General features: G+C 50.5%; 1 protein-coding gene across 1 annotated transcript in view; it reads left to right on the top strand.

Annotated features, from left to right (window-relative positions):
- Nucleotides 1–12,898, top strand: part of LOC105567971 (protein dachsous-like) — a 45,681-nt gene that overhangs the window by 20,389 nt on the left and 12,394 nt on the right. The window contains exons 2-4 of the mRNA XM_012023278.1: nucleotides 3,786–3,949; nucleotides 4,461–4,865; nucleotides 7,172–7,580. Coding sequence (XP_011878668.1) covers nucleotides 3,786–3,949; nucleotides 4,461–4,865; nucleotides 7,172–7,580 — 978 coding nt within the window. The remainder of the gene's footprint in view (nucleotides 1–3,785; nucleotides 3,950–4,460; nucleotides 4,866–7,171; nucleotides 7,581–12,898) is intronic.

Below are 12,898 nucleotides of genomic sequence, written 5' to 3'. Positions count from 1 at the left end.
AGTTTCAATGTACATACACGTACAAAAAAGTTCAACTCTTATAAGTGAAATTTTTTTCATCCGTGTGCGTAAGATTTATTTTACTAATTGTAATAAACGGTAATCGCTCTATTAAATGATCCTTTGTGATTTCGACCGAATTTGGGATAAGGTAAAAAAAATCCGAGCGGCAATACATTGTATTCGTAGGAAGAACGTGCGAATTGGCGCGCTTCGATTTTATTATACCGTGAGATTTATTGCCAAATATGCGTATCTTAATGGCTAGCTCTCTCGCCACGGCGGCTTACGTGGCGGGAAGGGACACAGATTTGTCCGGCGTGTCATACCCTTCCGAAGTCGCGCGTTGAAATCCTTTTGCACGGGCAGAGGATACTCGAGCGGTATCTCGGCGTATCGGGATGCGGAGTAAATCGTAATTATATACGGGGAGTAGAGTACAGGATCTCGGCAGACCCTCCTCTCGCGGCGCAGGGCCCGTGGAAAAAGATCACGCGGACGTTTAATAACACGGGTACCGAATGCTGATGGGTAGAGGTATCGCCGTGGATATAAAACGCGTACATCTTCCAGACCAGTCTCTCGCGGTACCAACGCATTCGCGTAATTACACGCGCGCCGCGCGTATACACGTCCACGCGAGAGCGCGGCGTTTCAATCCTTCGCACATACATTTAACACGAACGAGCCGATCCGAGCCAAGTATGCGTACCCGTCGTGCACACGTACGCGTGTCCTGCCCGCGTATAGGGTGTCTGACCGGACAATCTTTCGGATATTACGAAACGGGCCGGGGATGATGGGGGATTGTATCAATGTCCCGACGTGTAAATGCTCGCGGAATTATTTAGCATCGAGAATTAAGGTACTTTCTCGCGAATCAGGCTTCGTCGTGATTTTGTTTTCATTCCCGAGCGAAATATGAAATGTTCTCCAAAGTGTTGGGCACCGCTGACCTAAGTTCGTGCCGTTGCTCGCGCATGTATGCGTGCGTACGCGCATACGTCCTCCACACTGTCGCGTGCGTCGACGCGAAAGGGGAAACGGGGGAAAAGGACGAGCGAGTTGGCTCGTGTATAAATAGCGGTCTATAAATTATGCCGTCCACGTACGCGACCGAGTACCATCTTTAAGGCACTGGTCGAACAGTCTGATGTCACCCGATGTCACCGACGACATTCGATATAGACGACACAAACAACGTGGCCGACGACGACGACGACGACGCAGACGCGGACGCAGACGTCGCGAATTACCGTGGAAATGAAATGGACGGCTATCTCTCGAGCCGACTCGTCGATGACGTCCACCGTCTACCTGGTTTTTCCCGTCTGCACCGCACAGAAAAACTTGACCGGGATCGGTCTCGTCGCGGTGGATCTCCCGCGGCGGATTTGTCGAAACTCTATCTAGGAAGAACGCGTTCCGGCGACCCAAGTGTCCGCGGGGCACTTCCCGTTTTGGCCGAGACCACGCGCGACCGATCAGGCCGCGCCGATCGATCGCAGCAATTATCGGTACGCGTGCTGGTGCGTGCCTTATCTGCGTGTGCGTTCGACGAGACGCGTCTGTAATTGGATGTGGCCTCGCGACGTGTTTTCACGGCGCGACGTCGGATAACGCAGGAAAGGTCCATGCGACCGTAATGAATTGCCGTTGGACCGGATTTCATACATCATTAATAAAACGGTTAATTGCCGATTGCGAAAAGTAAACTGAATGAGACGCGTTTTCATCAATTTGATTAAGATCCTTTTTGCGTCAGCACGACGTGCGTTAACGATCCGCCTTTGACTCGATACTGACACGCTAATGATTTCGAGAGGGGTCTCTCTCTCTGAAATCAGCTGTCCAATTATACAGCATCATCTATCAAACGGCGGATTGGGGGGACACATCTCGGCGCGCGACGTGTTAGATCTAAACAGGGGATTCCCGTCGGTATATCCTTCGGCGTGGCGCGCGGTTTCAACACCACCGATAGTCCCTTTACCACCGAACTATAGACCATGGACTTTGTTTCCCTGCAAACGTAGCATCTCCTCACGGTTCTCGGGACGACGTGGGCGTGCGGATCGCCAACGGAACTCGTTACGTCGAGGAAACGCGCGGCTCGAATCGTCCATCACGGAATTGCGTCTGCCAGCGAGGTAATGGCCGGCCAATTTGGCTATTAATTGATTCCGAAGCGGCGGGACCGGGCGGCTCGCGTGAGGAGGTCGAGCGAGGTCGGTGTCGTGGAATCGATATACCGCCATCATTCATCTGTCGGCGCTCATTCGCACTCGCATGCGTGTGCACGGGGCACACGTGCGCTCTCGCCGTAAACGGCCAACGATCGGCGCTCGGTACCGAGCGTGCAAACGTATAGACCGCGGGCCACCCCGCCCGTCTCTGCCGCCATCATTGCCGATCGTCAGTCGTGAGATCGTGCCGCCGATCGGACACGATCCTTCGAGCGCAACGCTCCCCCATCGTAACCGCGACGAATAAGATCTCAACAGCGACAGCTCTCGTTCGAAGGGTCTACTTAGCGGCGCGTCTCGGCTAGCCCGCTTTTCTTGATCCAAGTTCTAGTGTCGTGGACACAGGCCTGTATACACATGGATTTATACAGATAATAGACTGCGCGTCCCGTAAAAGGTTTTGAAGATGGCATGAGAGAGACATAGAGAGAGAGGGAATACTGAGACCGTGTCTCTGTCTAATGCGTGAGTTGGTCTCTCTCGCTCTTTTCACGTGAGAAAGAAAGAGACAGAATTACGGACGGACTAGAGACCCTGTAATGAGAGACTGGCCATAAGTGTTCGTTAAATTCCTGCGAGTCAGAGAGAAACATAGAAACGATTCTACGATCGTAGAAGAGTGAGATAGCGTATGTTTCTTTCTCACTCGCGGGAATTTGACGAACTCTTATGGCCAGTCACTGTTTACAGGGTCTCTAGGGCGGACTGTCTCTGTCCTTCGCATCTTGTCTTCAGCTCGCCCGTATGAAGGCGCAGTTTATCAGAATAAGTCTATGATTGCACATCGGTTCAGGGTCGCCGTAGTTTTAACAGCGAATGAATTTGTCTCCCTTTTTCTACGTGTATGATAACAAGGTATCTAGCAAATTGTGATTTTGTTTCTAATTTGCACGAGTTAAAGCGCAAAAAGTTAGGTATACTAATGTTACCGGTAAAGTTACCGGGCACCGCGTTCTCTCCGATCTACGTTTCCCCGAGGTATCTTGCTAACACGCGAGAGATCTTTAAAGTTACGCCCGAGTATTTTTCTGACGATCGATGTGTGTGTGTGTGTGTGTGTCGTTTCGCTCGTTGAAGATCGTTGATATCGTAAGAGCAAATCAATTTGACATCTTCATTAGAGTTTTGTATGGGATCGACGGACGGGCAACTGACTTTAACTAGTTATCGATCTCTCGGTTTAGCCGCGAACGCGACGTAAGTATCGTGATTTAATAGCAACTCACGTCGATCAACTCAACGTCTGATGAACCAGAAGCCATTATGAAACCTAAGTTGCGATAATGCGAATCTTCATGCAAATGCAGCCGGAAACTCGACTACTTTTTGATACCCGCGTCATAATTTATCGAGATTATTCCGATATAACTGTTTTAATTAGTCCCGACCGAACGAGGTGGACGACGAGACTTATTATGAATAAATTAACGCAATATGTGTTTCTCTTCCCTCGTTTAAAGCTATTTTTCCCCCCTTTATTTATATCTGATGCATGTATATCTGTATGCATTATTTAAATTATGTATTCTGCATTTCCAGGCGAACGGCCAAGCAGGTTTTATCTGGCAAGAGAGGAAGCTGATCTCTCGTTGGATCCCAATACGGGGATGCTGCGGATTCGACAGCCGTTCGATCGGGAATCACGTGACAAATACATTCTCAGCATCGAGGCACGTAATGGCGGCTCGGTTGGATATTGCCAGGTAAATTGCGCATCCAGATAATCATCGTATCTCGGTATTAACTCACCGTAATCATAGCCGTTTATCCGTGTTCTCAATATATTTATCCTGAATGCACACATATAATAATCCCGAGGCGTGCGAAAAGTCCGCGCTACGATTTCTTGCGTTCCCACCGACATTATTATATTAATATTCAGTGAGCAACGCGTGCGTGCTCGTTAGCGAATTAGTATCGTATTTCGAAAGACGCGGGGACTTTAGTTGGCCGTTCACCGGTTTCGCGTTTAACGAGTAGCTGCTTAGGCCTGGCTTCACCAACGTCGCTTAACTTTAAACTTAGCTTAATTCGCCCTTCGTCTCCTTCCAATTGTTACTCTAGAAAGAAGCAAACCTGAATTAAACTAAGATTAAAGTTAAGCAACGTGTGGTGAAACCGGGTCTTAGTATACTGTGATAAACGCATTACCGCGCCGTCGATCGGGTAATGCACCTGCGCGACGATCTAACCGCGTTTCTCGTTCCGTTACAGATGGAATTGATCGTAGAAGACGTGAACGACAACGCGCCGTCGTTTCGAACGAGCACCGTCCGCATCTCGGTGCCAGAGTCGCACCCTCTCCACGTACCCCTGTACGTGGCGCATGCCATCGACCCCGACATTACGTCGTCGCTGTCAATACGCTACGTCCTCCGTCAGAACAGCAACAATCTGTTCGGGATAGTCGAGGACACTGGCGAGCTCTATTTGGCGAAGCGATTGGATTACGAGACCCAGCAGAGGCATGGCCTCTTGATAAGTGCCCTGGACGGCGCCGAGCTCTCGTCTAACCTCAGCCTGAGCGTCGAGGTGCAGGACGTGAATGACAACCCCCCAGTGTTCGAGAGGAACGAGTATCACGTGGAGGTTCCCGAAGGCGCCAGGCTCGATTCCCAGGTGAGAAAAATCTTCATTACACGCCCGTCACGCGAGCATTTGTTTGTCGAAAGGATGCGGTAGGGTACTTCGAAAAAGGAAGCAGGTAGGAGCGAGAGAAAGAGGGAGAGAGAGAGCAAAAGAAGGAATTTCTGGATCGAATGGTAGAGGTGGTAAAAGTTAACAACCTCTCTTCAGCCTTTCTTCCGCTCTTCATCGGTACTCTTTGCGAGGCGATGGTTCCCTTTTTTCCTCGGTTAGGTTTTTTTTGCTTCCGTGCGTCGAACGACTCTCCCGTCTCGGGGTACGCGTAATTTTATCCGGGACAACCAGGAAGAACGCACTTGTGAACCCATTGCCCCCTCTCGTATCGCAAGGCGTACGCCGCGGCTACCAGTCGTCTACTCCCCTTCCGGATAGTTTCTCTCGAGGGAGAAGGGCACGGAGGAAGGAAGAGGAAAAGAAGAAGAAGAAGACGTTGACTCGCCAAGTTCACCTCGTAGGTAAAGAGAGAATTAACCCCACGCCGACTAGAGGAACGGAATTAACCGGACGTTGCATCACGCTGCAGCGAGATTAGCCGATGTTGCTCCGCCGTGGCTGCTCGGCAGACCAGTTCGGAGCCGGGAGATGGATAGGGAATGCCCGATAATCTGATATCTAGACGCGGCATGTTGCCGCGGTTGATACCGATTGCGAGCAGCCGCGAGTGCCACGAGAGCCTGCCTAGGATTGATAGGTAACAGTCGATAGGCCCGCAGGAACGCCGCGCCGCGCCACACGGTCGATCGTTTTGCGAAGAAATTTCCGAGCAGTCATCCAACGGAGAAAGGTCTATCTCGTGTTACGTTCCCGTTGTACCGGAAATAACAGAATTTCGATACGAGTTGCGAAATTTGAATTCCCGTGTTAGTCGTCCCCGTCCAAATTCTCGATCTCCGTCGTCGGAAAGAGAGCGACGCTCAGAGAGAGTTCAACGCGAGGCTCGAAACGTCGGTCCGTCCGCAGACAGCGATGCGCATCTATTCCTTCGTAATTGTCTGCACATATTAGTCATTATCCGGCAAAAAGTCGAAATAAGGGCGAGGTTTCGCGAGGACGGACCGTGTCGAGGAGAAAGAGAGTCATTAGCCACGAAACTCGCGAAGAACCAGATTCATCGCTGATGCGCGCGACCGGTAGGTCCGTTCGTGGCGATAGTAGCCGCGTACGGAGCAAACGTAATCCCGAATACGAGGATACCGATGACGAATGGCAGAGAGATCCTCGCCACAAGATACGCCCGTTAAACGACGTCGCATTTTTAATGCAACGCACGGGCGGGCACGGCAGAGCGGAGACGTCGCGGCAATTCGCGCTCCCCCCCCCCTCTCTCTCTCTCTTTTTCTCTTTTTCGTCCAGCTCGACCCTTTCTCTTCCTCTTTCTTCCTCCCTCATCGCTACTCGATCTTCCGTTCCATCTCCCGATGTATTGGATATATATCTGTGGTATCTATCGGCGAAACAGATCTGTGAGCTGTCGGTGGTATCCGGACAATATCTCAGCCGCTAGTGTACGTTAGAGATGGAGCGAGACAGGAAGATCTGAGCGCGAGAGCGAGATAGATGCGCGGGCAGGCGAGTAACTTGGCAGTGAGCGTAACCCTTCACCCACCGTGAACTAATAACGTACAGTTAGACACATTACTGCCTGCTCCTACGTCAGGTTCCTCGTCTAATGATAACCTGCATCCCGTCCCCTCCTGGTCCTCCGTAAAGACAACCCGGTCGCGGCATCTCTCATCCTCCTTCTCCACCTCCTCCTCCTCCTCCTCCGTTCCCGTCTCGTTCCCTTCGCCCTCCATCACCATCCATCATTCGTAAGCCGCGGGTTCATGCGCGAGACACGACCTCATACACTCCCGATCCTACACTTTTTCCTCCTCTTCTTTTTCCTCGACCTTCGCAATTCGCCGTCCTCCCGCGCTGGAAAACATCGTCTGGCCTGAACGTGTTTAGGGTACGCGGTCTTCGGGTGCATTTAATTAATACGGAGCGACCGGATTGACTGGTCCCGACGCCGCCACTGTTTTTTCTCCTTTTCTTACCGTTTCTCGCTCTCGCGAGATCGCGAGAGATGTCTGCGGATGATGCGATTGCTCTTGTTTCGAGTTTTATCGTGGTTCTGTTTGTCTGGAAGTTTAACATTCCACCATGCTTGTTTACAAATTGTATTAAACGTTGTAAAGTCGTCGCTCGTGCGCGGCTCAGTAATCGCAAAACCAGCTTAATAAATTCGTTGAACGAATTGATTGTCGCGAAGTAACTGAATTCTTTGTCACTTGTAGATTCTTCAGGTGACAGCGGTGGATCTGGACACTGGAAATAACGCGAGACTGAGTTACCGTCTTCAAGGCTCCACCGCTTTTCGCATCAGCCCCAACACCGGCTGGATCTACCTGGCGCAGAGCTTGGATCGCGAGACTCTCGATCGGCACGCTCTGACGGTCCTCGCAACCGACAACGGCTCACCCGCGGCGACCGCGAGTGCTTCCGTGCTGGTGATGGTCCTAGACGAGAACGACAACGATCCACAGTTCGAAAAGGACTTCTACGGATTCGAGCTGCTCGAGAATCTACCCTCGGGCATTCTGGTGGGCTCCGTGAGCGCCAACGATCCCGACATCGGCAAGAACTCGCTTCTCAGATACGCAGTGGTCCAGGCTAACAGCAGCTTCACCGTCGATCCAGACACAGGTAAGAGGAGGCTATACGCCCTGTCGTATTTTCCTGTTTTTCTTTTTTTCGTTCCCTTCGTTTCGTCGTTCGTTTGCACTTTGTTTGCGTCGCCGTCAAACGCTACAGAGTATATATAGATTCTCGTCACAACGACGTTGGAGTATTTGCAAAAGCCGGACCCGGCCCAGGTCCCGGCTTCGAGGACCGAACCGGAGATGCCCACGCAGCTCGAAAACTCGCGGAGAAAAATATTAGCGAATCGTTTCCACGGGTTCGCTGAGTTTCGGCTCCGCCGGCGTTCTCGAGTTGCTTGCGAACGTGTAATTCGAGAATTTCATTGAACAGACCCGCGGCAACAAAGACTCGCATTATCCTCCGGCCGGCCCGTTCTCGGACAAGCTAAATTCACACCGGAGTTACGGCCGCGCTACTCGACAACCGTGAATAAGAGATGTACTACAAGGAGAAACTTCCTGATTCGATGGACGGTCCCCTCGGTGCTTCTCGCGGCTGCCGGGTGACAGTGATCGATTCGCGATTAACATTTCGGTTGTACGTTCGGGATCTCTTCCTTCGCTTTGCTTCGCGTTATTGTCATACTCGCGACACTGCGTATATTTCATCGCGCAGGAATGCGTCGCCAAAAAACGGAAGCGATGGCCCGCGTCGTGCTCGATAATACCGATCCTCTTTGAAATCCTACCGAACTTGTTCTCTCGGGTCTCTAAATAGCAGGGTACGTGGCACCAAATATCGCCTATGTACCCAATATCGCCCAACTCCATTTTAGCGAAACTAATATTGATATCTGTTAACTGTGGGCAGAATTGCGGGTAAAGTAGGATAATTAGCTTATTTTATGAACAACCGGTATTCTTAATATAGCTGTAACGATCATGACACTTTTATAAAATGACGTCGGCTGATCTAGCGACAGGGGTTTACGGGAAATAGCGTAGTTGTATTATCGCTTGTTCTTTTTCCAAATCCAAGAGTACCACGTTAGACAATATGAATCACAGAATCGAATGATGGTATATTACAATTAAACGTCAAAACGCAATGTTAACAATTATTATTAACAATTTAATATTAAGCTCACAAGTAGCCCATATTAGGAACGCGTTTAAAAAAATGTCACTTTCCGTTTCGTTACAAAATTTGCGAAAAACCTAAGTTAGCAAACGCTCGCATTTTCCAGTTGGTGACAAATAAAGTGATGTCCGTCCGTCATTTTAAGCTCTATCAGAACTTTTTTCGACCACTTTTGTGGCCACAGGGATAAAATATAGTTAGGGTAGGCGATATTTGGCCACCACCTTATCCCTGTCCTTCGTCCCGAAGCGCCGTCGCGGAATCTTTTATCTCCGCTAGATTCAATCTCGTGTATCGGGCCAACGCCTAGCCGATCTCTCCGTGTCACGTCTCCCTCTCGTCCACGCTCCGCCGCTCTGTCCTCCATCGCGGCTCTCCTCCGCGTCCTCGCTCGCAGTGCGCCAAGTGCGGCAGCCTGCGGTTACTTCCTGTTTAAGACAGGTTCTTCGCCCGTTACATAAAAATTGAGCGCGCCTTCGCTAGCTTCTTATTAATTCTCCGAGTCTCCCTTGTCCTTTCACAGCGACATGATAGAGGGAAACGGACGAGGATCAAAGAGAGATCGGTTTAGGCGCGTGAGAAGTGGAAGGAGAGCCGCTCACGGGCGGGAAAAAGAGAGACTATTAATGTACCGAATGGCCTCCAGCCGTGTCAGCCGTGTGTAATTTACGCATCGCTTGTGCGTCAACCTAACAGCCCTTTATGCCGCGCCATTGTCGAGCGATTTCGTAATCGATGAGAGAGTACGTTCCTCGTACCCCGGGCAACATTGCTCAGCGCTCGCCGGGACCGTTTCGAAAGCCTCTGCGGTAATATTTCGTCACTTGAAACTGTACGTTACAATGCGATTGTTAAATAAATCAGGCATTTCACAAATACCGCCGGCGAGGTTTTTAAAGCTCGCGATGTCGCTCAATGGCGATTTACCAAATTACCAGGCTGGAATAACAAGAACGACACGAGGATCGTTTCTCTCCTCTCTCTCTCTTTTTTTTCCTCTCTTTTTGCGGGATCTCCGTATAGCTCATTTTAAGTTGCGGCAGTGTGTACGCTTCGTGGATATTAAAATATAATCCGGTAAGAGTGGCGCTTTCGCCTGGTCGGCGTGTAACGAATCATCAGGAACGGGGTCCCGGGGCCCGTCACACGCCGCGAAATACGCGCACACGCATGCGGCGTGCACCACGTGTGCAATGCGCGCAGTTTGATTGGCATGCGACACGGGAGTATTTGTGTACACGGTCCGGAGCCCCGGGTCTCCCTCTCTCTTTCTCCGTTTCGTCGTATCCGCTGCCTGTTTGCAGAGGTGGGACTTCTCGAGTCATCCCGTGCGCGCGGACGAGGAGGACCGGAGAGGCGGAAAAAAAGATGAGGGATAACGACGGCGAGATGTGGGTGGGGGCGATCGCGCTGCCGGAAGTATCAGCTGTCTTGTCGTACGAGTACTTCTATATTAATCCCCGCCGCATGCGGCGCGACTGCACATTGTCCGGTCAACGGACCTGCGGCGGAATGAGTTGAAATTTCGCCCGGCCATTGTCCTTCGATCGGCTCTAACCGCGAGATCTCCCATTGAGAAAACCCTCGAGCGGCGAAGATCCTCCGCTCCTTCCGCGTAGGTCGTCGCTCGTAACACACTCGCTTAATGGCGCCCTTTTCTCCATTCATCCAATTAAGGGGGGGCCGCAATCGCGTGTTGGCTTACAATGTCGGCGGATCGACCGGCGGGTGATTTATGGAATGGCACGCCCTTGTCCGCGCGATGGAACGCGACGGGAGAAGTAAGGGAATATTCGATTGTCAGCGCGACTCGACCGGTTCCTAATATGTGATCGGGGGCTGTTAACAATCGATGCCTCCCCCCTCCCCTTCTCTTCCGCACGAGTCGAATGTCACCTCGGATGTCGGTAGGAAGTGTCAAAGTCGCGCTCCTCACCACCTCGCGCCTCTCGTACATTTTAAGGGGATGCTAGAGTGATTCTGCGCCTTTTGCACTTTTTGCATCTAGAATTGTCAATTCATGAAAACATTTGTGTGATACACAAATTATCAGGCTTATGCGTACAGACCGAAAGTGCCCCACCATTCGGACCAATTCAGAGAACAACACAGTATCATTGAAATTAAGCTTAGAAGCCTAACAAAAGATCTATTCGTTCAAATAAGTTATGTGAGTGAATAGATTTCTTGCACGGAAAGACCGGCTAAGGGAAAAATAACTAAAATTATAATGTTGCCGTATAAATAGTAGGGGCATCTACATTGTTTTGTGTTGCAACATTCACTAAGTTTGCTGCACAAAACGCATATAGTTGTCTCCACTACTTATCATACCAATGTGGGTACGACAGCCACAGATACAGCTGTCCAAAATATTACTATTTTTGGGGGTTGTGCCAACCCTAATTAGACATGTGGTAACCATATCGTATCTCTCCGCGTGTTAAGCTTCTGAACTTATAATAATTTCAGTAATACCATGTTGTTCTCTGAATTAATCCGAACAGTGGGACGCTGTCGGTCTGTACACAAAAGACACATAATTTGCATATTACACAACTGTTTGCATGAATTGACAGTTTCAGCAGCAAAATGTGCAAAAAGTGTAGAATTACTCCAGCACCCCCTTAAGGGGATGCTGGATCTAATAAAAAAATAATAGTGAGCAACACATACTACTTATACGTATTGTATGTTGCTCACGATTATTTTTTATTAGACTTACAAACTTATTGTTAGTTTCAGTGATGCCATGCTGTTCTTTAATTTAGCCGGAACAGCAAGCTGCTTTCGATCTGCACACGTAAGCCATTTAATTTGTGTATTACACAAATGTTTCCACGAAGCAGACAGTTTTAAGTGCAAGAGGTGCAAAAGTGCAGAATCACCCCAGCATCCCCTTAAGCACGTTGCGAGTACGCGCGCGGCACGACCGATTCTTGAGACTCGAAGAATTTCCGTGACCCACCGTGATCGACTCGCCTATCGATTGGATGCCTGTTGCGGCGTGGCCACGTGCCATCTACGCCACGTGGCTCGTCTATTATGTCGGCACCGGCACGCTCGCTTCAAGCACGCGGTATGCTTGCACGGCGCTACGTCGTAGGTAACTTTGTAGTGCGTTGACTTTGCACGAGGAAGATCCGCGAGAAAAGAAAAAGGGGAAAAAAAAAGAATGGATAATCTCTCTCACGTCATTTATTACGCATGTGCATGCCGCGTCCGGTGTGCGCCGCGTCGTGATGAATGACGATTACGGTCGATTTATATTATAATTAAGCATGTGATATAAAAATATCGATCGGATCTCGCAGATTATTTAGCGATATATTTTCCAGCGGCAAACATGTTTAGCGACATTTCCCCGCGGCTTTTCTGCGCGTCGATAATTTGGTATGTGGTTTTGTGTCGGTGATGAAATTAAAGATAAGGTTGCTCGACTACTCCGCAGCTTGGCAACGTGCTCGCGCGCGCGGTTGCAAAGCTGCCGAGCAGGTTCCGCGGGGCAGACGTGGATCTAATCCCGGTCTGGGATTCCACGAGTTGATTTTCTGCCGTTTCCATTCGCCGAACGGCTGTTTGATTGTCGAGAAACTGACAGATGCCCGTCACGGGACTCGGCGCCTACCATCCAATCGCGGCGATGGTTTTCCAAATATTGGTAGAGAGGCACGCAGGGACAAAAAGCCGCGTTCCTCTCACGAGAATGACGGTGAGATCGGTCGCGCGGTCCCACGGCTAACACGAGAAACGCATTAGCACGCGTCCTACGATATACTTCTTATTGTATGCGCGATGGTATCCCCCGATGCGCGGATGGCATCCCCGACCAACTGGCCGGCGCGTTTACATGTCCCCCGTCGATCGTTTGTCTTGTCGACGACGGAGGTGTACGGTCGTCCTTCAGCCACCACCGTCGGTGGTGAACGCTTAGGATGGTCGCGCGATGCTTCTCGATTAGGCACGTCGAGAATTCGTGGTGGCACGCCAGGCCGGGGCCGGACATCGATAGGGGTCGTCGTCTCGGCCCACGAATTATTATCCCGATCCTTTTCCCAGATCCTGGAATAGTTTCTAGCGGCTTCTCGGCCAAGTCGTTCGCTTAATTATCCATTAATGCGCCGACCAGGTGCACCAAGGTGGGGAGGCCGGGTCCCTTCTGCGTTCTGGCTCCACCTTTTTCCTCTTTCACCCCGCCACGCTCCCTCGCCCTCTCCCGCCTCTCTTCCTCATTTTCTTAT

Source organism: Vollenhovia emeryi, unplaced genomic scaffold, assembly GCF_000949405.1.
Source record: "Vollenhovia emeryi isolate VEMERY1.0 unplaced genomic scaffold, V.emery_V1.0 DF939133.1, whole genome shotgun sequence".
NCBI classification, from domain to species: Eukaryota; Metazoa; Arthropoda; class Insecta; order Hymenoptera; family Formicidae; genus Vollenhovia; species Vollenhovia emeryi.
Note: the sequence above shows the minus strand (reverse complement) of the source record. Positions and strands in the feature narration are given on the sequence as shown.